The sequence below is a fragment of the Hemitrygon akajei genome, chromosome 14 (assembly GCF_048418815.1).
Source record: "Hemitrygon akajei chromosome 14, sHemAka1.3, whole genome shotgun sequence".
Classification (NCBI taxonomy): domain Eukaryota; kingdom Metazoa; phylum Chordata; class Chondrichthyes; order Myliobatiformes; family Dasyatidae; genus Hemitrygon; species Hemitrygon akajei.
The window spans coordinates 3,931,071-3,958,899 of record NC_133137.1 but is presented as its reverse complement, the minus strand read 5'-3'; the positions used below and the strand labels follow the sequence as shown (position 1 = coordinate 3,958,899).

The following is a 27,829-nucleotide window of genomic DNA, read 5'->3' as shown; positions in this document are numbered from 1 at the left end:
GATGTCTGAAGGAAGATGGGGATGGGATGTCTGTGAAGGAAGACGGGATGGGATGTCTGAAGGAAGGTGGGGATGGGATGTCTGAAGGAAGGTGGGGATGGGATGTCTAAAGGAAGATGGGGATGGGATGTCTGTGAAGGAAGGTGGGGATGGGATGTATAAAGGAAGGTGGGGATGGGATGTCTGAAGGAAGGTGGGGATGGGATGTCTGAAGGAAGATGGGGATGGGATGTCTGAAGGAAGATGGGGATGGGATGTCTGAAGGAAGACGGGGATGGGATGTCTGTGAAGGAAGATGGGGATGGGATGTCTGAAGGAAGGTGGGGATGGGATGTCTGAAGGAAGATGGGGATGGGATGTCTGAAGGAAGGTGGGGATGGGATGTCTGAAGGAAGGTGGGGATGGGATGTCTGAAGGAAGGTGGGGATGGGATGTCTGAAGGAAGGTGGGGATGGGATATCTGATGGAAGGTGGGGATGGGATGTCTGAAGGAAGATGGGGATGGGATGTCTGAAGGAAGGTGGGGATGGGATGTCTGAAGGAAGATGGGGATGGGATGTCTGAAGGAAGGTGGGGATGGGATGTCTGAAGGAAGGTGGGGATGGGATGTCTGAAGGAAGATGGGGATGGGATGTCTGAAGGAAGGTGGGGATGGGATGTCTGAAAGAAGGTGGGGATGGGATGACTGAAGGAAGGTGGGGATGGGATGTCTGAAGGAAGATGGGGATTTGTTGTCTGAAGGAAGGTGGGGATGGGATATCTGAAGGAAGATGGGGATGGGGTGTCTGAAGGAAGGTGGGGATGGGGTGTCTGAAGGAAGGTGGGGATGGGATGTCTGAAGGAAGATGGGGATGGGATGTCTGAAGGAAGGTGGGGATGGGATGTCTGAAGGAAGGTGGGGATGGGATGACTGAAGGAAGGTGGGGATGGGATGTCTGAAGGAAGGTGGGGATGGGATATCTGAAGGAAGATGGGGGTGGGATGTCTGTGAAGGAAGATGGGGATGGGATGTCTGAAGGAAGGTGGGGATGGGATGTCTGTGAAGGAAGATGGGGATGGGATGTCTGAAGGAAGATGGGGATTGGGTGTCTGAAGGAAGATGGGGATGGGGTGTCTGAAGGAAGGTGGGGATGGGATGTCTGGTTAGGAAGGTGGGGATGGGATGTCTGAAGGAAGATGGGGATGGGATGTCTGAAGGAAGGTGGGGATGGGATATCTGTGAAGGAAGGTGGGATGGGATGTCTGAAGGAAGATGGGGATGGGATGTCTGAAGGAAGATGGGGATGGGATGTCTGAAGGAAGATGGGGATGGGATATCTGTGAAGGAAGTTGCTGACATTGAATGAGAGGTTCATGTTCTGGCACCACTCAGCCAGATATTCAGTCTTCCAGCTACATTATGTGTTGTTTTGTTTCCACCTTTGATTCGAACCAACAACGTTGATGCTGTCAACAAACTTAAATAAGACTTTGAAGCTCTGCTTAGCCTCACAGCCATAAGTATAACGTGCAGGGGGCTCAGCACACAGCTTTGTGGTGCACCTGTGCTGATGGAGATTGTGGAGGGGATGTTGTTGCCAATCTGAACTGACTGGGATCTGCAAGTGAGGATATCAAGGATCCACAAGGAAATCTGCAGATGCTGAATATCAAGGCACACAAAATGCTGGAGGAACTCAGTCGGGAAGGCAGCATCTATGGAAAAGAGTAAATAGTCTTCATTTCTTGCCGAGACACTTTATCAGGACTCACACAAACACAAGCAAATCTACAAATGCTGGAAGTCAAAGATTCAGTCACACAAGGAGGTGTGAGATCTAGGTCCTAGGACACAGGTATAATTGAAGCCTGCTTGGCCTGAGACTGCCAAAGTGAAAGGTTAAAGATCTCAGTGAACACTTCAGCCAGTTGATCAGCACAGGTCTTCAGTGCTCGGCCAGGTACCCCATCTCAGCCAGATGCTTTCCATGGGTTCACCCTCCTGAAGGATGCTCTCATGCTGGCCTCAGAGACTGAAATCCCAGGGTCATCAGGGACTGTGGAAGTGTATGAATGTGCATACATGTCTGGACAGTTAGAGTGAGCATAAAAAGCACAGAGCTCCTCTGGAAGCAAAACCTTGTCATATATGTCACTTGGTTTCAAGTTATAGGAGGTGATGGCATTTAAACCCTGCCACACCTGTCGAGCATTGATTCAGATTTGGTCTGGAATTCTCACTTCACACGTGAGATTGCTTTCCAGAGATTGTACCTGGACCTCTAGTAATTAACTTGGTCAGCAAACCTGAATGGTACTGATCTGGCTTTCAACAATTGCATATCTCATAATTCATCCAGAAGATCTGGTTAGCAAAAACACATGTAATGTGCTGTAAGGTCTCACTGCTAATGTAATGTTTTCTCTGTAGCAGCAATAATTGGGTTATGACTAGAGATAACGGGGCTTTGGAATGTGGGGCTATCCAATGAGAGGGATGTTGTTCTTTCTCGTGGTCTGGGAGCAGGAATTTCATGGTCTTTGGCCAGGGAAAGATGAGGAGAGAAGACGTGAATGGAGAAAGTTGGTAGACCGCAGGACAGAGTCAACTTGGAGTGAGGGTCCAAAGGTCAGCGACGATCGGAGGAGGTTGATGGTGGACGAACGGCTTATCAGTGAGCTCCAACGTTTGTGCATTAGACTGGTTCGTGAGAATTGGCCCTTTTCTTTGTTTCTTTATTAACCATATAGTCAAATTAAGAATTATAAAGCTCAATCGTTTAATCACTTATTGTGTACTGTTTATTATTTCGTGGTACTGATTTGTAACAGGGGACACATTGCACAGCATCCACTCAAACGAGATTTCTTAAACTTGGCCAGGCTGGGGGCTATCTTTCCCTAGATTAAGCCACTAGCCAAACCGAGAGTTACACACATCTACAATGTTTTTTATAAACTCCATGACAACCATGGCGTATTCATTTACATCCCCAGATGAGTCCATGAATACAGCCCAGTCCACTGCTCGAAGTAATCCCATAGCTGTTCCTCTTCTCCTGCAACCACCTCTTTGTTGTCCTTATCTCATAATAGCTGCCTTCACCCATAGCAAACTCTCGAGATCTCAAGAGTCACAGTCTCCCAACCTGAAAATCACCCACCTAATCTCACTGTTTTTTCTGTCTTCAATTCTCAATCCATACATGAATATTGCCTCCAAAATCATGCACTCTAACTTGGTTGGATAATCCCATGTGTACCATTTACTGATAATTTCTGAAAGTCTAAATACATCACATCAAGGGTTCACCCTTGCCTGTTTTATTAGATACACGTCTAATTTTGTAATAGATTTATCAGACATGATTTCCCCTTCATAAGTTTATTTTAACTCTGCTAAAACATCTGGCTAATTAATCAATACTTATTGAAAAAGACAAAATTCTCATTGCTTTTTCCCATTTAAATAATAGATTCACATTGGAAAGATAACTTATAATAGTGTTGTATGCCTCAGCTTTACGTTATTTCAAAGTGCCTGTTACCGCTTCCTTAGCAATAGATAGCAGCAACTCCCTCCACTGACAGATCAATGGTTCCCAATGTTCTCTCTAATTCCTTAATTAGTGGGGTTACATTAGCTATCGTCCAATCCATTGGAAGTGTTTTAGAATGTGTGTAAATTTGGAAGATGAGAACAAATATAACTACTATCTCAATGGCTAACTCCTTCAACACCCCAAACAGTACAACCACCATCACCACCTCCTTCCCCTTCAACACCTCCAACTGTACAACCACCATCTCCACCTCCACCTCCTTCAACACCCCAAACAGTACAACCACCATCTCCACCTCCACCTCCTTCAACACCCGCAACTGTACAACTACCATCTCCACCTCTACCTCCTTCAACACCCCAAACAGTACAACCACCATCTCCACCTCCACCTCCTTCAACACCCCAAACAGTACAACCACCATCTCCACCTCCACCTCCTTCAACACCCGCAACTGTACAACTACCATCTCCACCTCCACCTCCTTCAACACCCGCAACTGTACAACCACCATCTCCACCTCCACCTCCTTCAACACCCCAAACAGTACTACCACCATCTCCACCTCCACCTCCTTCAACACCCCAAACTGTACAACCACCATCTCCACCTCCACCTCCTTCAACACCCCCAACAGTACAACTACCATCTCCACCTCCACCTCCTTCAACACCCCAAACTGCACAACCACCATCACCACCTCCACCTCCTTCAACACCCCAAACAGCACAACCACCATCTCCACCTCCACCTCCTTCAACACCCGCAATAGTACAACCACCATCACCACCGCCACCTCCTTCAGCACCCCAAACAGTACAACTACCATCTCCACCTCCACCTCCTTCAACACCCCAAACTGCACAACCACCATCACCACCTCCACCTCCTTCAACACCCCAAACAGCACAACCACCATCTCCACCTCCACCTCCTTCAACACCCGCAACTGTACAACCACCATCTCCACCTCCACCTCCTTCAACACCCCAAACAGCACAACCACCATCACCACCTCCTTTAACACCCCAAACAGCACAACCACCATCTCCACCTCCACCTCCTTCAACACCCCAAACAGTACTACCACCATCTCCACCTCCACCTCCTTCAACACCCCAAACAGCACAACCATCATCACCACCTCCACCTCCTTCAACACCCCAAACAGCACAACCACCATCTCCACCTCCACCTCCTTCAACACCCCAAACAGTACAACTACCATCTCCACCTCCACCTCCTTCAACACCCGCAACTGTACAACCACCATCTCCACCTCCACCTCCTTCAACACCCCAAACAGTACAACTACCGTCTCCACCTCCACCTCCTTCAACACCCGCAACAGTACAACCACCATCACCACCTCCACCTCCTTCAACACTCCAAACAGTACAACCACCATCACCACCTCCACCTCCTTCAACACCCCAAACAGTACAAACAACATCACCACCTCCACCTCCTTCAACACCCCAAACAGTACTACCACCATCTCCACCTCCACCTCCTTCAACACCCCAAACAGCACAACCACCATCTCCACCTCCACCTCCTTCAACACCCGCAACAGTACAAACAACATCACCACCTCCACCTCCTTCAACACCTCCAACTGTACAATCACCATCTCCACCTCCACCTCCTTCCCCTTCAACACCCCAAACAGTACTACCACCATCTCCACCTCCTTCAACACTCGCAACAGTACAACCACCATCTCCACCTCCACCTCCTTCAACACCCGCAACTGTACAACCACCATCTCCACCTCCACCTCCTTCAACACCCCAAACAGCACAACCACCATCACCACCTCCTTCAACAACCCAAACTGTACAACTACCATCTCCACCTCCACCTCTTTCAACACCCCAAACAGCACAACATCACCACCTCCACCTCCTTCAACACCCCAAACAGTACAACTACCATCTCCACCTCCACCTCCTTCAACACCCCAAACTGCACAACCACCATCACCACCTCCACCTCCTTCAACACCCTAAACAGTACAACCACCATCTCCACCTCCTTCAACACCCCAAACAGCACAACCACCATCTCCACCTCCACCTCCTTCAACACCCCAAACAGTACAACTACCATCTCCACCTCCACCTCCTTCAACACCCCAAACTGTACAACCACCATCACCACCTCCACCTCCTTCAACACCCCAAACAGTACAAACACCATCTCCACCTCCTTCAACACCCCAAACAGCACAAACACCATATCCACCTCCACCTCCTTCAACACCCGCAACAGTACAAACAACATCTCCACCTCCACCTCCTTCAACACCTCCAACTGTACAACCACCATCACCACCTCCACCTCCTTCAACACCTCCAACTGTACAACCACCATCTCCACCTCCACCTCCTTTCCCTTCAACACCCCAAACAGCACAACCACCATCTCCACCTCCACCTCCTTCAACACCCCAAACTGCACAACCACCATCACCACCTCCACCTCCTTCAACACCCCAAACAGTACTACCACCATCTCCACCTCCACCTCCTTCAACACCCCAAACAGCACAACCACCATCTCCACCTCCACCTCCTTCAACACCCGCAACAGTACAAACAACATCACCACGTCCACCTCCTTCAACACCTCCAACTGTACAACCACCATCTCCATCTCCACCTCCTTCAACACCCCAAACAGTACAACTACCATCTCCATCTCCACCTCCTTCAACACTCGCAACAGTACAACCACCATCTCCACCTCCACCTCCTTCAACACCCCAAACAGTACAACTACCATCTCCACCTCCACCTCCTTCAACACCCCAAACAGTACAACCACCATTTCCACCTCCACCTCCTTCAACACCCCAAACTGCAAAACCACCATCTCCACCTCCACCTCCTTCAACACCCCAAACAGCACAACCACCATCACCACCTCCACCTCCTTCAACACCCCAAACAGCACAACCACCATCTCCACCTCCTTCAACTCCTCCAAACAGCACAACCACCATCTCCACCTCCACCTCCTTCAACACCCCAAACAGTACAAACAATTGCATCTCCACCTCCTTCAACTCCTCCAAACAGCAGTGTTAGCTGGTACTTCAGCACAGTGGTCAAGTGTGAAAATTGATGCTCAGGATATGAGATCGATAGCCGGTAATGAAAGGGTGGGAAATCAATATTTTCTAGTTACTGAGGGCGAGAGGTCAGTGGTCACCAAATGTGGCAGATCAATAATCACTGCTTACTGAGTGTGGGAGATTACAGAGAGTGAGATGTAAAGTCTGTTTACAGTTTACAATAATCAATCACTCCAAAAGATACTGAATAACAAATATATTGTAGAGGGCAAGTCAACATAAGCAGCAGGGAGTGTAGAATTAATTATCACTACAAAGATGATAAACTTCACTGTTTGGGGAGAAAATATTTACTAAACATTTTCAACAAGATTTGGGGGATTATCTAAACAAAATTTAGGAATACCTGAACAATACTTGTTAACGGCAAAATGTTAATGAATACTAATAAGAAAATATTTTAAGAAATATTTACAGATGGTGATCAAATAATGAGACTCAAGATTGTTTAATGTCATTTCCAGTACGCAAGTGTAAAAGAACAAAATAATCGTTACCTCGGATCCGATCCAGCACAAAGACACAATAAAGAAAAAATCAATAATAAAAAGCACAATAAATATAAATATGAAGATGGCTTGCATTCATATGTCCACAGAGTGACGCGAGGCACAGGGGTGTCTGTATATAAGATGAGTGAGAGGAAATGATAAAGCATTGGTGATTGGTGTTGTGGAAGGGTGGGCTCGTGGGTGGAGGTGTTAAATAACCTGAGTGATTGGGGAAAGTAACTTCATTAATTAAGGTGATAGATTAACACAAAACTGTTTTAGAGAATGGATGTTTATGAACCCTCCTGTGAAGACTAAATCAAGTACTCAGCGCCGCGCCGGAACTTCAGTGATTTGTAATTATCGGTTGGGCAGCGATGGGGTCGAATTGTTCCGTCTGGATGACCCGATAAAACTAGGTCAGCATCGACTTGCTCCGAGTTTGTCAGCCAAGCCAGTGTGAATCGGAGTCCGGCGCCCAAAGCTCCCGTTCCCTTCCCTCATGTCTGGTGCAGGCATCAAGTCGGATTTAAAGCAATCGTTGGAGGAGGTCCCCGTCTGCGACACCGACAATGAAGCCCAAGAAGCGAAGATGCCGCGGAAATACCTCGTTCTCACCATGCTCTCCTGCTTCTGCCCGTCCTGCCCTGTCAACATTGTGGCGTTCGTGTATGCAATGATGGTGAGTGAGTGAGGGGTGGGGGAGAAGCGGGCTGCGGGGGGGGGGGCGGGATAGTTGCAGCTATCGATTGTTTTTAAACATTACAACATCTCCCTGGGTTACGAACCTCCGATTTACGTACAGGCCGTACATACGGACGATGGCTGGATTGGTCTGCCGGTACCGCCTATCGAGTGGGAACTCGGTCCGCTGCCCAACTGTTGGGATACGGAGTCATGTCGTAACGACCTGCACAGGGCGTTTTAGCGAGAAGTGTGTGGGGGGGTGGGGGTGGCGGCATTGAGCTGCAGAGGTTTTCATTACCGTCCCAGGGGAGTCCGGAGATCATGTTATTGCGAGCTTTAGAACGGGTGGCTGATCGCTGAGCTCTTACGAATTCACGTGTTCCCCAGGAATAAATAGCTGAGGGATATATTTTAATCTTGGCTTGAGGTAAAACCCATCTCCAAGTGCAAAACAGTCCGCGCGTCCAGTGATCGGAATGTCCAAATGAATAGCAGATGTAAACTTCACCCGGCTGGCCGGAGGGTGACCACTGTCTCGGTTCGTGGGTGGGGATTTCACGTCCACCCACAGTTGAGGGCGTGCTGCAGCTGGAAAAGGATTGCGGTGGTGCCGTGTAATCACGGATACCGGCAACCGTGCGGCAATGCAACGTAACGGCGGACTCCCGTGCAACTGAGTCCCCGTGCGGGGCGAGGATGGTGGCCTTGTCACCGGGGACAAAAAGCCTTGCCCGGCCTATTGTGAGGGATCTTCCTCCACACTGCAGGCTTGTGTGCTGGTTGAACCTCCTGGGTGGGGTGAGAACGACACCAGTAAATAAGGCAGTTCGGTATTCTATTGCATTCAGTATCCCGGTGCGGTCTCTTCAGTGAGACCAAATACAGATTAGGAGATTGCTTTATCACGCATCTTCGCCCTGTCTGCGTAAAAGCCAAAATCTCCTAATGGCTACATTCCATTCCCACATTGACATGTCCGACCAGGGCCTCCTTTACTAGCGAGTTGTAGGAGCACCATCTCCTACCCTGTCTCAGTAACCTCGAACTTGATCAATTTCTCTAACATCTGGTAACCACCCCCTTTCCTCCGCCATTTTATTCCCCTATCCTTCTGGCCCCTTCATTTCTCCTTCCAGCTCTCACAACTTGCCCATGGCTCCACACTTTGCTCCCTCTTATTTCCCAGCTTTTATCCCATGGGCTACTGTCCTCTTCTGTCCGATTCCATTTCGTTCAGCTCTTTGTTCTGCCGCCTATCATCTCCCAACTTCTCACATCATCCCCACTTCCTGGACCCCTTCCCCACCTATCCACCTTGTTCATTCCCATCCATACCTGCTGCTGACTTCCTCCTGCATTTTGTGTGTGTGTTGCTCCAGATTTCCAGCATCTGCAGTTTCTCTCTCTCTCTCTCTCTCTCTCTCTCTCCTAAATGCACATTAACTTTTGTTGTCTGCACTCTAGCTCAAAAAAAAATCTGTTTGTCCATTATCCCAGCTTTATTTCTAACTTTTCACCAAAAAACAATCCATCCTCTGCTGGCTGCCTCTGCCCCCTCCCGGTTTCAGGTTGTTGGAAGATTTGCAGTCTCCCCATTGTGGCCTTTTGATCATTGCTGACTCTAATTGCCTCACCATTGGTGACTGTGCCTAGATGCCAAGGCATTGGAATTTCTCCCTAGCCTTCCCTTGCCTCTCGGTGCCCTTGGCTGCAACTTTAACTTTGGCCCAGCATTGATCATCTATTATGTTGTGTACTTCAACTCATCAACTGTTGTAAATGTAGATTGGCTATAACAGGGTGTTGTGCCCTTTTCTAGATTCCTCAAAAGACTTTGAGAGGATGCAGGAGTGATTTCCACAGAGTCAGCATGTTATCTAAAACCTTGACAAACGTCAGTAGATGCACAGCGGAGAGTATCCCGATTGGTTTAGTATGGAAATAACCAATACCCAAGAAAGGAAAAGTGGTGGATACAGCCCAGTAGATCACATAAAGCCATCCTCAACCACTAGCCACATCTCCGAGGAGCACTGCCACAATAAAAGATCAGCATCCATCATCAGGGATACCCACCACCCAGGCCATGCTCTCTTCTCATGGCTGCCTCAGGTCCTACACCAACCCAAGTTCAGGAAAGTTACTACCCTTCAACCATCAGGCTCGTGAACTAGCTTATGCTACCATCGCACACCCACACTTTAGAAAGTCCACCCACCTGTTTGTATTTCTGCTCCCTGCATGTAGACAGAGAATAAGGTCCACAGCACTGGTGGTGAGGACCATGAAGATATGGTCACAGGACAGCTTTGAGTTGGTGGATCAGGGATTCAACTTGAGATCTGAATGAATAAGCCACAGTTGTCACTGACTTCACCAAGACCTGTGTAGATGAGTCTGTGCCTTCAAGAACATACTGGACATACCAGATCCAAAAGCCATGGATGAACCAGGAGATTCGTAGTCTGCTGAGGGGTGGATCTGGGACATTCAAGACCAGTGATTCAAGATTAGTGATTCAAAACTAGGACAGAGTGGGCGAGGTGAGAGGTGATCCCCTTGTGGTCTTCAACAGGGCATTGGATGAGTACCTGAAAGAGTTTGCAGTGTTTTGGGAGAAGATTGGGAATGGAATAAACAGGAGCTGTTTTGGACTGGATTGCATTTCTTCATTTTTCTGTCAATTTCCTGCAAGAAAATGTATCTCAAGGTAATATGTAGTGACATACTGTACATGTACAGAACATACCGTGAAATAAATTTACTTTGACTTTTAAATCCTTCCCCTCTCTCCTTAAACCTACATCCTCTAGTTTTTAATTCCCCTTTCTTGGGAAAAAGATTATATGCATTCACCCTATCTACACCTCTCAATATCTTATACACCTTAGTCTCTGGTGCTCCAAGGAATAAAGACCTGCCCTTCCCAACCTCTGCCGAGTCTCAGTCCCTGGAGTCCTCGTAACATCATTGTGAATCTATGGCTGTTGTCACGGTTTTAAGAAATTGCCTTCCCTGGAGGTGGGGTCCTGACTTTTCAGATGATGAGTTGTCAGTGTTGCAGATTTATGGCTCCAGGCTTACATCACTAATGCTCACAGAAAAGGTGTGAGGTAATGGTAGGTCATAACACATCATTTTCCAGTTCTTTAAGTGTATTGATGTACAAAGAGACCTTGGGGTCCAAGTCCAAAGCTCCCTCAAAGTGAGAACACATTGGGATAGGGTTGTCAGAATCAGGAGCAGAACTGGGTTTATTATCATTGACGTATATCATGAAATGTTATTTTGTGATGGAAGTACAGTGCAACACATAAATATATATATATATAAATATATACCGTATATTAAAAAATAAACAAGTAGTGCAAAAAGAGAGTAAAAGTAATGAGGTCGTGTTCATGGGTTCATTGTCGATCAGATGTCTGATGGTGGACGGTAAGAAGCTGTTCCTAAAACATTGAATGTATGTCTTCAGGCTCTTGTACCTCCTCTCTGATGGTATCAATGAGAAGAGGGCAACTCCTGGATGGCGGTTGTCCTTAATGATGGATGCTGTTCTTTTGAAACATCGCCTTTTGAAAATATCCTTGATGCTGGGGAGGTCAGTGCCCAAGATGGAGCTGGCTGAGTTTACAGCCCTCTGCAGCTTCTTTCTGATCCTATTCTCAGGTGACTGACAGCAACTACTGGCACTCAGGAGGGGTGAAGAACCACACCCATCACCACTGATGTCCATGTGGAGACTGACGCTTCCACTGTAGCTTGTGGAGACAACGGGAATCTGTAACCCTTACAAGATCAACTTTATTCATCTCTATACGTTTCCATGTATTGGGAAATTGCTGTGGTGTTTGCATGATGTACAATGAAAAACAAAGAATAAAGAATATAAAGTTAGAGGTTAAAGTATGGATATGGAATACCATGTATAAAATACATCAATACCAGCATGTATTTACAATGTAAACAACTTTATAAAAAGTGGTTTGAAGTGTTACAGTGTGGTGCAGTGGCTGAGGCAATAGACAGTGGATGTTTATGGGGGCTGACTAGAATGGTTGATCAGATTTACTGCCTGGAGGAAGAAGTGTTTAAGATGGTGTGAAGTTTTTCTTTGAATAGCCCTATAGCACTTTTTGGAAGGGAGCTTTTGAACAAGGCAGCTTGCAGGGTGGGTAGTGTCTGCAAAGAATGGTGTCACATGTTAAAACCTGAAATCCAGCCTAAACCACCTTACACAGTTCAGATATTATGGTTGGGGGGTATTGAAGATGACAGAACCTATCTTTGGGAGGGTCATTCCTTGAAGGGTGTTAATGAGGACAACGCTTTACATCTTAACAGACTTTTGGATCGAATAGCTGTGGTCTCAGGAAACCGTCAGCTGAAGGGAAAGTGGAAAGGCCCAGGTGTGTGATTTTCCCAGCACTGTTCATTCTAGGAGTGAATGGAGTGCTTGCTCCTGGGATCCCTACCTTTTTCCCACTGGTTTATCCAGTTCCATTTGCATCCCTCTGTCCCAATTCTTTAACTCCTCCCTCTGCAATATATGGCAAACCCTCATACTTGTGGTCTGCTCACGACATCACGCAGCCTCCGCACTGATCCAGCATCAATCAGAATGTACCCATGAACCTGCCCTCCACCTCTGTCTGTGGCCTTCCATCCCATCTTGTTCAGGTACTGGGTGAAAGGGAAAGGCCCTTTGAGATCCTGCAGAGCCTCCAAACAGCAGCCATTTCCAGTGCCTCCCAAACCCAACGCAACATTGGACCCAGCTCTCAGGGTCCAATGTGATAAGTACAAATTCTGCATGTGTAATGTTCTCTCTGAAGATAAAATTGTATAGATCTGTTCACCAGCGCTGTTGTATGAAAAAAATGGCATCTGAACCTTCTGCAATTCACCTTTCCTCACCCGATGTGCAGAAGATTATGTTTGACAGCAAACTCTTTGAGTCAGTCCTGGGGAGGTGTGGCCCTGGTAAAAGCCAGTGGTAATGAACTTGGTGAGTGGTTAGAGAGAAACTCTATTCATAGTTGAGACGCGAGGTCAGACTTTCCACCATGCCGTTAGAAAGAGCTTTCACGTGCAGAGATTGGTGGGAAGTTTGAATGTATTTCCAAAAGTGCCAAATGGTGAACATTAGATTGAAAAACAGAGAGACACAAGAGAATGCAGGTACTGAAATTTGGAGTAACAAAAAATCTCAGGAGAAACTCAGCAAGTCAAGCAATATCTGTGGGGAGGAGGAAGGAAGTGCTGACATTTCAGATTGAGATTCTGCATCAGGATAGCTTTTTTAAAAACGCCAATCCATCCTTTATTTCTGCTTCTCCATTAAGTAGGATAACAGCTATTTACTTGTCTCAGCCTCACATTCCCAGCCTAACAACTTATCCTTTAATATCTCATTTCTGAACGTACTCAGAGACCTTTTACTTAGAGACTTGGCCTGGTTCTTGACACTATAGCTGGGGAAATGAAGCTCTGTGAGAACTTAAGACTCTTCAGTAAACTCACTTCTCATTTGTCTGAACTTGAGAGAATATGTCCAGTCTGCTTAACCTCTGCTCACAAAGCAAACTCAGGAAACACCTAGTGAATCTTTGCCATTCTCTCCTTTGCAAGAAAGTCTTTCCGTAGTTTAGCAAACCAGTTCTGTACATAAACGTGAGATTCTGCAGATGCTGGAAATCCAGAGTAACACACACAAAATGCTAGAGGGACTCAGCGGGTCAGTCCAGAAAATGTGGAGAGGAATAAATGGTTAATCATCCCCACTCGCGTACCTCCTGCCTGATGATAGTACTGAGAAGAAAGCATGGCCTGGATGGTGGATGCTGTTCTCATGTGGCCTTGTAGATGTGCTCCATGCTTTGCCTGTGATGCACTGGGCTGTATCCACCACTTTCTGTAGAGTTCTCCGCTCCAGCCTTTTAACTCTCTGCAGGGCACATGTCAGAACTGCAATGGGATACTGTCCATCTGAGTGGGTGAGTGCAACTCCAACAACACTCAACAGCATCTGGGGCCTAGGTGGCCCGATGGTGGAGAGAGCTGTAGCCGTGATGCCACAGATGAGTCCGCCGCTCTCCGTACTCTTTGCATCGCTGTTCACTGGAGTCTCCGTATCAGGCCATGATGCAGTTAGTCAGAATGCTTAATTTAATGGCTTTGCTTAACCAGTCGTTACTTTTCTCTCTTCCTCCACCCTGCTGCAACTCTCTGTATCCACAGCCCTCCCTCTCTGCAACTTAACAAAGGTAGGTTTGCTCAGTTTTCTCCATTCTGAGGAAGGATCTTTGAACCGTTTTGTGGTCTAACCACACATTCTCAGCATTAAACTCCACTCTGGTTGCAAAGTTAAAGTGCACGGTGAGTTTGTCTGCTGACACTGGCTTTTTGTCCTTCAGGCTCTGCACAGCTACAACAGGGGAGATGTTGACGGGGGAAAGAAGCTGGGACACGTGGCCACGCTGGTCTCCATTGCAGCGATTATTACTGGACTAATAGTGATTGCAATCTACTGCATTGTTCACTTCTCAATGGTAGGGACCTTCTCACTTTGTATTCTTTTTACCCCGGTCTGGTTTTGAACCAGATCTGCTATCGTAGAGTTTATGGGATAGTACGCTTTTGAATAAAATAGTTTATGAATTTCTGCAGGCTGTTAAACTTTCCCACCCTGCACTCATTCATGCCAATGGTGTATTCCACTACAAATATACTGAAGGTTACTTCCATGAGAAAGAACCAATAGATAGTGAAATAAAGCTAAAAAAAAAAAAGACTGCTAGAGGAACTGGGTGGGTCAGGCAGCATCTGTGGAGGAAGAGGGATGGTCAACGATTTGGGCTGAGACCCTGCTCCTGGACTGAGAGCGTAGTGGGTAGAGGATCCAGTGCAATTGGTTCAGGAACAGGATTTGATCTGAAGTTAGCAGGTGAACTTCATGATACTGAGCTGTTAAATACAAATTAGGTTACTGTACATGTTCCACAGCTGGGATGCAGTAAACACATAGAGGCCAGGTGGGGTGTGTGGGGTGCAGACATGGTTCAAAGGAAACCATAAGACCATAAGGCAGACGAGCTGAATTTGGCTCCTGTGGTAAACTACATATACCTGTCTGGACACGCCGCTCTGCTGACTGCTCCTGTGCTCCTCCCACAGACCCCTGTATAAAGGCGATTGGGGGCACTGCTCCCCCCTCAGTCTTCGACATGGTCGTGCTCCCTTTTTGCTGTTTAATAAAAGCCTATCGTTCACTTCCAGTCTCCTAGAGTTATTGATGGTGCATCAGCTCCATCATGGCTGGTTTATTATCCCTCTCAATTCCATTCTCCCGCCTTCTCCCCATAAACCTTGCTGCCCTTTCTAGTCAAAAACCCTTCAACCTCCGCTTTAAGTATATCCAATGACATGGCCCCCAAGTATTCCCAGTATATCCCATTGTTACTTGTGTGAAGTATGGAATCTGTGAATGTAAAACTGAGCCATATGGGTCAAGAGTGCTGCAGCCGGAATCGAGGGCGTTACAATTTTAGGGAAAGGGAAAGGAATGTAATGGGACAATCCAGTCACAAGAAAGATGCTAGCCAATTCTGCCAATAACGTATTTCTTTTTGCTGGTTTTCAAGCAATATTTTGGAGTTAAAGAGGGATAGGGATAGTGGGTGACGCATTGTCATAGTTGGTAGGGCCACTGTCTCACAGCATCAGTTCAATCCTGATCTGGGGTGCTGTCTGCATGGAAGTTCCACGTCCCCCTGTCACATGGCTTTCCTCTGTAGGTCAAAGGTTCTTAACCTTTTTTTATGCCATGGACTCCTTTGGCAGTCCGGCAAATCCTGTGGACCCTTTCTCAGAATAATGAACTTAAATGTATAAAATAAAATACCTCGGATGACAGAAGAAATCAATTATATTGAAATACAGTTATCAAAATACTGCTGGGGTTTGTTGCCTATGTTCACTATTTCAGCTAGAGTTTACTGAACATGCAGATGTTACTTCTTCCCATCCAAGTTCATGGATCCTCTGGAGTATATCCGCGGACGCCAGGCTGAGGACCTCTGCCCAATTTCTCCCACATCTCAAAGCCATTGGTAGGTCAATTGCCCACTGTCAATTGCCCCTAGTATGTAGGTGAGCGGAAAAACCTGGGAGGGGTTGATGTGGGATAAAGAATACAAAATGGGATTAAGATAGGATCAGTTTAAATGGGTGGTTGGAGGACAGCCCAGACCTAGTGGGCTGAAGGGCTGGTTTCTGTGCTGTACCTCCCTATGGCTCTATGAGGAACAAGGTTTGCAATGAAGTTTACCACTGTGTATACAGTCCAATGCCTGTTGCCTGGGCTCACACATGGAGAGCAGAGACTGGCTGACATCTGAGGGGCACTACCCCTTCGCAGGCAGGAAGGTTGAGTCAACATCACCTGTATTGAATTGTACCTCATTACGTTCAGGGAGTTTGGCTTTCAGACCTCTCATATGTTCCATTTCTGAGAGGGAACTGTGTAAGTAAACAGGCTTTTAGCAGGGATGTCGTGTTTAATAGGATGTACTGCAGGATTTTTCACATCATCTACCACACTACGTCGCTGATCACTAAATAAATCAAGTTGTTCAAAGAGAGAGAACATATCATTGTTTTTTTTGTGGGAGCCAAGAGGTTTCCCTTTGGCTCAGTGACCCTTCCGCTGAACTGGGGGGGAGAGAGTGGAGGGTTTAGTTTTCCAAGCAGAGCTGTGTGGGAGGACTGAGGTGAATTTGTGATCACTTTGCAATTCTTGCCATCTCCAACATGAATAACCACCAGTAACCCTCCTCTTTCATCCCCATCCCCTCCATTACCCTTTCCTCCCTTAGAACATTACAGTACAGAATCAGGCCTTTTGGCCCTTCTTGGCTGTGCTGAACCATTTTTCTGCCTAGTCCCACTGACCTGCACCTGGGCCATATCCCTCCAAACCCCTCTCATCCATGTACCTGTCCAAGTGATGGGCTGTGAGGCTTTGGTGTAACCGTAGAGGATTACACCTTAGAGGGAATGAAGTGAACCAAATCCTCACAGAAGCCTGCATCGTCTTTTGACATTTCCTGCAATCCTCTCATTCAGAGTGAACACTATGGAAGTTGGTGGGTGGGACATTCCAGGAGAAATCACCACCCCTGGTGGCAGGAAGGTGCTGAGGTTTCTGTTACCAGAGTTAAGTGGGAGCAAGAGATGTGTCTGTGGTGGCCTTGGGGACCTGCTGATCTCCAGGACACTCAGTACACAAAGGAAATTCCCAATAACCCTCTAACTGATGTCCCCTCACTATTGACCCTTTAGCCAAGCAAAATAAGTCCCATTATCCACTCTATTTGGGTTGCTATTAGTACTATTTACATCAACTAAATTATCCATTACCCTCTGCTGATCTATATAACCAAACTGAAAAAGTAAATTTAAATTTATATAGTCTTTTCTGACCTCAGTATATCCATAAGCACTTTACAGCAAAGATGTGGGTTAAGGATGAAGGGGAAAAAGTTTAAAGGGAACTTTGGGGGGGCTTCTTCACACAGTGAGTGGTGGGAGTGTGGAATGAGCTGCCAGATGAAGTGGTGAATGTGGGCTCATTTTTAACATTTAAGAAAAACTTGGACAGGTACATGGATGAGAGATGTACGGAGGGATATGGGCCAGGTGCAGGTCAGTGGGACTAGGCAGAAAAATGGTTCGGCACAGCCAAGAAGGGCCAAAAGGCCTGTTTCTGTGCTGTAATATTCTATGTGAATCAGCTACAATGCCTCCCACAGTGTGTGAAGTGCAGCCGCTATAGATTTGTGGTGACCAGACAATCAGTCTGAGTCATTTATTACATAATTGAGAAATCAGATTCAGAAATTCAGATTGTTTATTGTCATTTAGAAACCACAAATGCAATGCAGTTAAAAAATGAGATAATGTTCCTCCAGAATGATATCACAAAAGCATATGACAAAACAGACTACACCAGAAAATCCACATAACGTTTGGCAATCCCCAATCCAGAGTCCGGAGAGGCTGCTGTGTATTAATATGGCACTACCGTCTTAGCGCGTTCCCCGGAAAGGAGCTTCAAATCCACCAGACAAACAAGACCAAAAACTAAAGCTACAAGACCTGCACAAAACCACATAGTTACAACAGTGCAAATAATAGCATAATTGATTAAAAAAAGACTATGGGCACAGTAAAAAGAGTCCAAAGATGTTAAAGGACTATAAGTTCAAAGGAAATCACCACACAGTTTCTACAAGTCCCCAGGGTCCCGACAGACTCGCCATCCCATGCCGGAGGCAGAAACTATGGATTTCCATGGCACCGCTCAACTCAGCCTCGCAGATGCAGCACACACCAAAAGCAACTTGACCGCAGCGGACTCCGAGTCCGTCGAACCTCCGAGCCGACGACCATTCCCTCCGTCACAGCTTCTCCGAGCACCATCCTCTGCCAAGCGTATTAAGACGGCCCTGCCAATGGCCGTCAGCAACGCGACCCCGAGGACTGGGGGCCTGTTCTTCCCAGCAGAGACCCGGACCTCACAGCAGCAGCAGCAATGAAGAAGGTCTTCCTGGAGATTTCCCAATGTTCCTCTGTGCTCCCACGTCCGTTTTCAATCAATTATGATTGCGCACGGCACCCCACTTCACAAATAACATATAATCAGCTCTGGAGTGGCCGCTGCAAGCTGCGTCGCACCGTCATCTTGGAAATTATAAGGATAGCACCTTAGTTCTATACACTAGTGTCACTAGTCTGCTAGAGAAGAGGATTTCCCCACAGTAGATTCAACTGTAATTCAAATTGGGGTGCAAAATATTTTGGTTTTTATGTGATCTGAAGTAACAAAACAAAATACACTCAGTGACCATTTTATTAGCTACCTCCTATACCTGTTAAAGTGGCCACTGAGTGTATGTTTGTGGTCTTCAGATGCTATAAACCACAACTTCAAGGTCAGGGATGCTCTTCTGCACACAACTGTTGTAACATGTGGTTATTTGAGTTACTGTCACCTTCCTGTCTGGACAATCTCCTCTGACCTCTCTCTTGATAAGACATGTTGGCCACAGGACTGCTGATCACTGAATAGTGTTTCTGCACCGTTCTCTGTAAACTCCAGAGACTGCTGTGTGTGAAACTCCCAAGAAATCAGCAGTTTCTGAGATACTCAAAACACTCCTTCTAGCACCAACAATCATTCCACAGTCAAAGTCACTTACATCACATTTCTTCACCATTCTGTTTGGTCTGAACAACAACTGAATCTCATGACCATGTCTGCATGCTTTAATGCATTGAGCTGCTGCTACAGGATTGGCTGATTAGATACTTGCATTAACGAGCAGATGTACTGGTGTATCAAGTGAAGTGGCCATTGAGTATATTTAGGTGAGAAAACATGAAATATGGTGGGACTGGGAAGAACATAAGACAGCATATGGTATATTGGCCTTCATTATTTGGGGCATTGAGTTCAAGAGCTGTGAGGTCTCAAGTCTCGAGTCAAGTTTATTGTCATTTAACTTTATACATGCGTGTAACATATATAGCCATATAATGTACATAGAAATGAGACAATGTTTCTTCAAACCTGGGTGTAAAGCACAGTAGAACACATAACACATGATAACTTATGAAGGTAAGGATAAAATCTACGGATCACACATAAATAACAAACTAAAGTGCATTAATATTAAATAATGGAAAGTATGGAACAGATTAACCAGTGACACTTCGAATATGATGCCGCCGGGAGTTTAGAAGCCTTATGGCCTGGGGGAGAAACTATTTCTCATCCTGACCGTTCTTGTTTTTATGCATCAGAGTCTCCTGCCTGATGGTAGACAGTCAAAGAGGATGCTGGATGGACGGGTGGGATCCTTGATAATACTAAGGACCCTGCGTACATAGCGCTCCTGATAAATGTTCCCGATGGATGTAGGGAGCTCTTGCAGTTCCATCAAACCATGGTTAGACCACACTTGGAATATTGTGTTTGATTCTGTTTGCCTCATTATGAATGAGGAAGCTTTAGAGATGGTGCAGAGGAGATTTACCAGGATGCTGCCTGGATTGGAGAGCGTGTCTAATGATGGGTAGGTTGAGTGAGCTGGGGCTTTTCTCTTTGGAGTGAAGAATGAGGGATGTCTTGATAGAGGTATACAAAATGATATGAGGCCTAGATTGAGTGGATAGCCGGAGACTTTACCCCCAGAGCAGTAATGACTAATACTAGGTGTCATAATTTTTAAGTGTTTGGAGGAAAGTATAAGAGGCAAGTTTTTTACAGAGAGCGGTGATTCATGGAATGCCTGCAGAGGTGGAGGTAGAGACAGGTACATTAGGGACTTTTAAGAAACTCTTAGATAAGATAGATAGATAGATAGATACTTTATTCATCCCCATGGGGAAATTCAACATTTTTTCCAATGTCCCATACACTTGTTGTAGCAAAACTAATTACATACAATATTTAACTCAGTAAAAATATGATATGCATCTAAATCACTCTCTCAAAAAGCATTAATAATAGCTTTTAAAAAGTTCTTAAGTAGTTTACTTAAATACATTAAATACAATCAACCCCGGCACTTTAACATATCTTACTCCTGGCGGTTGAATTGTAAAGCTGAATGGCATTGGGGAGTATTGACCTCTTCATCCTGTCTGAGGAGCATTGCATCGATAGCAAACTGTCGCTGAAACTGCTTCTCTGTCTCTGGATGGTGCTATGTAGAGGATGTTCAGGGTTTTCCATAATTGACCGTAGCCTACTCAGCGCCCTTCGCTCAGCTACCGATGTTATACTCTCCAGTACTTTGCCCACGACAGAGCCCGCCTTCCTTACCAGCTTATTAAGACGTGAGGTGTCCCTCTTCTTAATGCTGCCTCCCCAACACGCCACCACAAAGAAGAGGGCGCTCTCCACAACTGACCTATAGAACATCGTCAGCACCTCACTACAGACATTGAATGACGCCAACCTTCTAAGGAAGTACAGTCGACTCTGTGCCTTCCTGCACAAGGCATCTGTGTTGGCAGTCCAGTCTAGCTTCTCGTCTAACTGTACTCCCAGATACTTGTAGGTCTTAACCCGCTCCACACATTCTCCATTAATGATCACTGGCTCCATATGAGGCCTAGATCTCCTAAAGTCCACCACCATCTCCTTGGTCTTGGTGATATTGAGACGCAGGTAGTTTGAGTTGCACCATATCACAAAGTCCTGTATCAGTTTCCTATACTCCTCCTCCTGTCCATTCCTGACACACCCCACTATGGCCGTGTCATCAGCGAACTTCTGCACATGGCAGGACTCCGAGTTATATTGGAAGTCTGATGTGTACAGGGTGAACAGGACCAGAGAGAGCACGGTCCCCTGCGGCGCTCCTGTGCTGCTGACCACCGTGTCAGACCTACAGTCTCCCAACCGCACATACTGAGGTCTATCTGTCAAGTAGTCCACTATCCAATCCACCATGTGAGAGTCTACTCCCATCTCCGTTAGTTTGTGCCTTAAGATCTTGGGCTGGATGGTGTTAAAGGCACTAGAGAAGTCCAGGAATGTAATCCTCACAGCACCACTGACCCCATCTAGGTGAGAGAGGGATTTGTGCAGCAAATACGTGATAGCATCCTCCACTCCCACCTTCTCCTTATACGCAAACTGAAGAGGATCCTGGGCGTGCCTGGTTTGTGGCCTCAGATTCTGTATTATCAGCCGCTCCATGGTCTTCATCACGTGCGACGTCAAGGCAACAGGTCTGAAGTCATTCAACTCCTTTGGTTGTGGTTTCTTCGGTACCGGGACAATACAGGATGTTTTCCACTGTCTGGGTACTCTTCTCTGCTCCAGGCTCATGTTGAAGATGCGCTGTAGTGGTTCTCCCAGCTCAGTCGCACAGGCCCTCAGTAATCGTGGGGAAACTCCATCCGGTCCAGCCGCCTTGCTGGTACAGATCTTCCTCAGTTGACCTTCCACCTGTGCAGCCGTAATCCTGGGCGTGGGCAAGGTCTCCTGTGAGTGGCTATTTTCCTGTGAGGGAAGTAAGCCTGGTGTGGAGTTCTGCGGTGAGGATGAGATTGTGCTGTCGAACCTATTGAAGAAGTTGTTCAGCTGGTTCGCTTTCTCCACATCTCCACTTATGTTTGCCCCCCCGCTTTGCACCACATCCGGTGATGATCTTCATCCCATCCCACACCTCCTTCATGCTTTTTTTCTGCACATGGAAGATAGAAAAATGGAAGGCTATGTAGGAGGGAAGAGTTGGTTTAACCTTAAGAGTAGGTTGAAAGGGCCTGTACTGTACATAATGTTCAATGCTTTCATACAAAATCAGTCAAGAAGGGGAAGATGCAACTGCAAACGAGAATAGATCCACTAATCCAGACCAGCCAGAAAATTCGATTAAAACCATCACACGAGAGTCAAAGGAGAGCTCACTTCGTTTTGAAACTGCGGCTAAATTATTAACACATTGATTGATACTGTCCTGGAAGTATCCACGACTGAAGATTCTTGAAGTGCAAGGCTCGGCTGGAAATACTACACCTGAACCTGATATTTTCCACAACACTTGTTCGGAAGCTCTTGACAGGAAGGAAGGACGGAAATCTAAATATATGCCATTGGATGGAAGATGTGCTGAGTAAATTAGGAACAAAGTTATGAAGTACTGATAATTGTCTTGAGAAAGTCACTCTATACTTAGAAGGTGAAGCTGGTTTGTTAGTGTCACTGTGGTTTTGATTTTCAGAACTATATAACCAGAGGTTCATTTGCTTTGTCAGCAGCCAACACAACAAAGGCCTTGGTGATTGGGGAAAACTGGAGAATTATGCTCAGTTATACAAATTGCAAAGAACTGTCAATCAGCAGAATCCCGAACGTTTGTTAGCTTCTTTAAGGCAATGAATGTTAATCTTGTTAGTTATTCCCACATCTTCAATAAGATGGTTGACAGCTTCAAGTTTCTGACATCCACCACACCAGCTACCTTCCCTGCTCCCTCTATACTGTTGCTGTGATCATGAAAGCACATCAGGTGTCTGAGAACATTCGGCTTGTGTCATAAAATATTACAGCACAGAAGGAGGCGCTTCAGCCCACCTAGTCCCTGTTGAACTATCATTCTTCCCAGTCCCATTGACTTGCACCTGGACCATAGCCGTTCTCTTAAATATTGAAATTGAACCTGCATCCTTCATTTCTGCTAGTCGCTTATTCCACACTCTCACCACCCTCTGAGTGAAGAAGTTACCCCTCATGTTCCCTTTAAGCATTTCACCTTTCACCCTTAACTCATGACGTCTGAAGCTTCTACAGATGCACAATAGAAAGTAATTGTCATGGGTATCATTCCAGTGGGTATGGCATAGCTCTGCTCTGCACTGTTGGAGCCTGCAGAGTGGTGACCACTGCTCAGTCTGTCACAGGCTCATCACTTCCATCCACCCAGTCCATCCTCACTCTGTGTGGCTTCAGAAAAGGAAACAGTATCGTCAAGGATGCCTGCCACTCTGGCCTTTATCTTCTGCCTTCTGGGAGGAGGTACAGGAGCTTAAAAGCCCAGATGTCCAGATTTAAGGACAACTTCTTCCCTGCTGCTATCATATTTCTGAATCAATCACCTTTTTCACACCCCCTCCCCAAATTCTCAGTCTCTTAATTCTACCTTTCTCGATTGTTCTGTTATTGTCACTATAGCATTTCTTTTGACAGGACTTCAGACAGCACTGCAGTCCTTGCATCGTTCTGTTTTGCACTGATTTTGCACATTAATGCATTGATTGTTACATTTATTATTGTTTAGGACATACTACATTATACAGGCCTTTCAGCCCATGATGCTGTGCCAACCTTTTATCCAACTCTAAGGTCAATCTAACCCTTCCCTCCCACATTGCCTTCATTTTTCTATCATTCACGTCCCTGCTTCTCTGCCTATACATGCCCCTAATGGATCTGCCTCTCTCACCACCCCTGGCAATTCAGTAATGTTACAAAGAACATCTGACTAGGCCCCAGCCGATTTGTATAGTTCACAGTGTCAGAGTACATGGGGATGGAGCAAGGGAAGATGACAACCGGGAAGGTAACTGAGACTTGGGAATATTGTAATTGTATATTCAAAGAAAAAAGGAAGACTTGTATTCATATAGCGCCTTCCTTATCCCTGTCAGAGCATGGCAGGTGTTTTCAACTCAAACAAACAAGCTGGAGGAGCTCAGCAGATCGGACAGCATCCGTGGAAATGAGCAGTCAACGTTTTGGGCCGAGACTCTTCATTGGGACTGGTGTTTTACAGCCAATGAATCACAGTTGAAGTGGGGTCACTATTATGATGCAGCACTCAAACAGCCAATTTGCCCACAGCCTCTCCTACAAACTGTCATAAACGTGAAAATGTGCCTTGGGTAATATTGAGAGAAGGATAAAGTGTGGCTAGCATTTTGGGGAGGAATTCCCACTGTCCCTATAGCTCTTCAGTCACATCTCTCTCAATAAGTCTTTATGTTAGATCTCTACCCATTATGAACATAATGTGAATTTTCAACGTGGAGCAAAATGTTGTCCAGTGTAACATGAAGCACTGGCTGCAACCTTGCCCAATCCCGGCAATAAGGCCGATCCCTATTTCAATGTATGAGGCAAGGCACAATGTCCTACAGCTCAGGTGAGTGGCAAAGATACTGCAAACAATATTTTTAATCAGATTGCAAGTGTTGGACAAGAGAGGACATGGGATTAAGCTATTAAAAATTATCATGCAGACTTGGATGTTCCCCAAAGGCCGACAAAGTATGTGGGCCCACTGAATAGACTAAATGAAGAGTAAAACCCTCCAATAATTAAAAAAAACAATTGTCTGGTGGGAGCAACACATAAAATGCTGAAGGAAATCAGTGCATCCAACAGGATCTCATTGAAACCAATTGAATATTGAAAAGCCGAGATAGAGTGGCCCTGAAGAGGATGTTTCCTGTAGTGGGACCAGAGGGCACAGCCTCAGTATATAGAAGGATGTCTCTTTAGAATGGAGATGAGAAGGCCAAGTCATTGGGGATATTTAAAGCGGAGGCTGATAGTGTCCATGCCGAATAACAGGACTCTAAACACATGCACTCATTCCTCAATCATACTTTAGTTTACACAAGGAAAACAGCATGGCCCTGTCACCACATTTCTGAGGTCAGAACAGAAAAATACATTTTTTATATGGTATTGGCTAGCAGTTCCAGATATTGTCCATTTGGTAAACTGTATAAGTTTCAGTTCCTTACTCACAAGATCAATCGCTATTCACTATAAAGTGTTAAAAGTCAATAGAAACTACAAGCTGAATAAGAATCTTAGGGTTGTATGTGCTGACATGTATGTAATCTGATAATAAATTTTTCTTTAAACTTTGAACCAATGATACTTTGAAGTTAGTAAAGCAATTGTCCCTTGGTTGGTGTGGGTTTACGTGCTTTCATTATCGTGTCTTTAGTAAGTGAAAATGGCTCTGGGAATCTGCTCTGTAAGGGGAGGCTCTGCCCTTCAAAGACCTTTCTTGCCTGGGCTGTCTGCACTCTATTTGCAATCTATCCTTGCCTGGCCATTATGTTAACCCTTGCAACTTCCACAATAGCTTCTTGATTACTAAGGGTGTCAAAAGGAGAGGCAAGGAAAACTGGTTTGAGAGAGATAATACATCAGCCATGATGGAATGGCAGAGATTTGATTGGCCAAATGGCCTAATTCTGCTCCTATGGCTTATGGTGTTATGGTCTTACAATCTGTGGCAATGTCAGACCTGATGTGTTGCTCCAGATTTCCGGCATCTGCAGAATGTCGTGTTTATAATTGTCTGGTGGGTGGATGAACTATCTGGATTGGCCTTAAATACTGTCATATTTTATTGATGACAATATTTGAACAGCTTGTTGAAGTTTAATGTAAGCAGATATTGCTGGAAATGTAGACCAGCTAAATTTCTGTATCTAATGGCTGGGTTATATTAGATTTGGAGAAATACAGAAATGGGTAGCACACAATACCAACAGCCAAAGATGGATTTGATGTTTATCCCACTTCCCAGCATTTGCTGTGTTACTTTGCATCTTAAGACTCTTCAAGAGAAAATTCAAGTACTTCAGAGAGCCATCCACGTACCCCTTAATAACCTTGCGTCACACCATGACTGATTGCTGTGGCTTTCTGACATTTTCTGCTCCAGTGTTGGTCATTTTTAACCTATTTGCTTGTCTTCCCTCTGCAGCAGCAGTGAGCAGCCGATCACTGAGAAAGATTGAGTGATTTGAAAACTCTCCAGCAGCAGCCTGATGAAAATGGAATTATGTGTAATTTGTGCCTTTCAGATACAGTTTATGCAGTTAATATGATTTCTCTTTTTTAGCTGGCTTGAGGTCAGATCTTCTTTGTTTTAATACAAATTGATTACTATCATTAGGGAATGGAAAATTTGATTAATTTGTATTTTAGTAATTTATAACAATAGAAATCTCAGAAAACACTTTTTCCATCAAACTTGGAAGCTGGATAACATAGGAACACATGAGAAACAACATAATTTAGTGATATTATACTAAAGACATTAAATCTCATATATACTTAACACCAGAATTAATCTAAGGACTACCCTATGTAGACAATCAAAATATTTGACTTATATTTAATGCCATATATACTTTCATTGTGTTTGAGAACTGTATGATTTTAATATGAAACTAATCCCTTCTCTTACCCTTCCAGCAATAACAGGTGATGTTTGACAAGTTTGTACAAAGTTTCTGTCTGTATTTTAACAGAAGTTGAAACTCCTTTTAAGATAAATGTTACTTTGAAGACAAGATTTCAGGTGCAAATGTTAAAATCTTTTAAGCGTGTGTTAAAAGGTCAGTTTTAAACAAGTCTACTTTTAATTCATTATTTAATGGTTGAAATGATTTAATGTGGTGCACCATCCACTGTTTCTAATGAGTGCATTAATGTCAATATCTACTAGAAATCATTGTATAAACCCCATGACAGTGTACATCTTGAACTTGGCTCAAATAGATCCTGGTATTCTTTTATGAATTCATCTTGGTTCATGGCTGGGATGGCAGCGTATGTTGTCCATTCCCCATTATCCTAAGTGATGATAGTCACTCAGCTAGAACTGCTGCAGTCCATTCGGTGAACTTGCTACTTCCATCAGTGGTCCAGCAATTCACCCCCCTGCCAAACAGTGAAAGCACTGTCACCTGACATAACTCCTAGAGGAATAAGCTTTAGAAATACAAAATGGTTCAAAACATCATGTTGGTGATAATACAGTACAGCTGGATTTTCAGACTGAGCTGAGAGGAACACGCTCAGCCCCACCTCAATAAACTGCTGTTGGTAATTTAGTTTACCCAGTATCCCCAGTTGTCACACCATGCAACAAAGAAAGACTGACAGCAAGTTGTGGGAATACAGAGTGTTATTCTTGATTTTTGCTTACAAGTTCAATTCTCTTCCAGAATTCAGAAGTGCAATTTAATTATCTTTTCTGTGTGTTACTTGTAAATAAACTAGTGACTCTGGTTTATGTTACTTACAGGGTGTACAGTTTTGTCACAACTAAAATAAAGAGACTTTTCTTTAAATATGAACTTCCTGGGGGAGATATGCAAGGTCCAGGATTACCTGCTGAGCTTGTGCAAAATGTGAGTGAAGAGTTTGCCTTGAAGTTATCGAGAGACAGTGTGGATACAGACCCTTCACTAACCACCATCACATCACATTTATTCTCAACACTTTTCCAGATTCTACCCCTCAACTACACACTAGGGGCAATACACAGCAGCCATTTCATCTACCAACCTGTCTTCAGCATGTGGGAGGAAGCCCATGCAGTCCCAGGGAGAACATGCAAACTCCACACAGACAGCAT

The 27,829-nt window shown here is 45.3% G+C and overlaps 1 protein-coding gene across 3 annotated transcripts; it reads left to right on the top strand.

The window, feature by feature from the left end:
• Positions 1-7,335: 7,335 nt before the first annotated feature.
• On the top strand, positions 7,336-27,445 carry LOC140738236 (transmembrane protein 233-like). Of its 3 annotated transcripts, none has more exons than XM_073065367.1 (3): positions 7,336-7,854; positions 14,279-14,413; positions 15,850-16,032. In XM_073065367.1, exons 1-3 carry the CDS (start codon positions 7,675-7,677, stop codon positions 16,015-16,017), a joined length of 483 nt encoding a protein of 160 aa, XP_072921468.1. In that variant the 5' UTR covers positions 7,336-7,674; the 3' UTR covers positions 16,018-16,032. The 3 variants fall into 3 exon arrangements, with proteins under 3 accessions (XP_072921468.1, XP_072921470.1, XP_072921469.1); XM_073065369.1 differs by lacking the exon at positions 15,850-16,032 and adding an exon at positions 26,171-27,445 and having other exon boundaries at positions 7,338-7,854; XM_073065368.1 differs by lacking the exon at positions 15,850-16,032 and adding an exon at positions 26,168-27,445 and having other exon boundaries at positions 7,339-7,854.
• Positions 27,446-27,829: the final 384 nt, after the last annotated feature.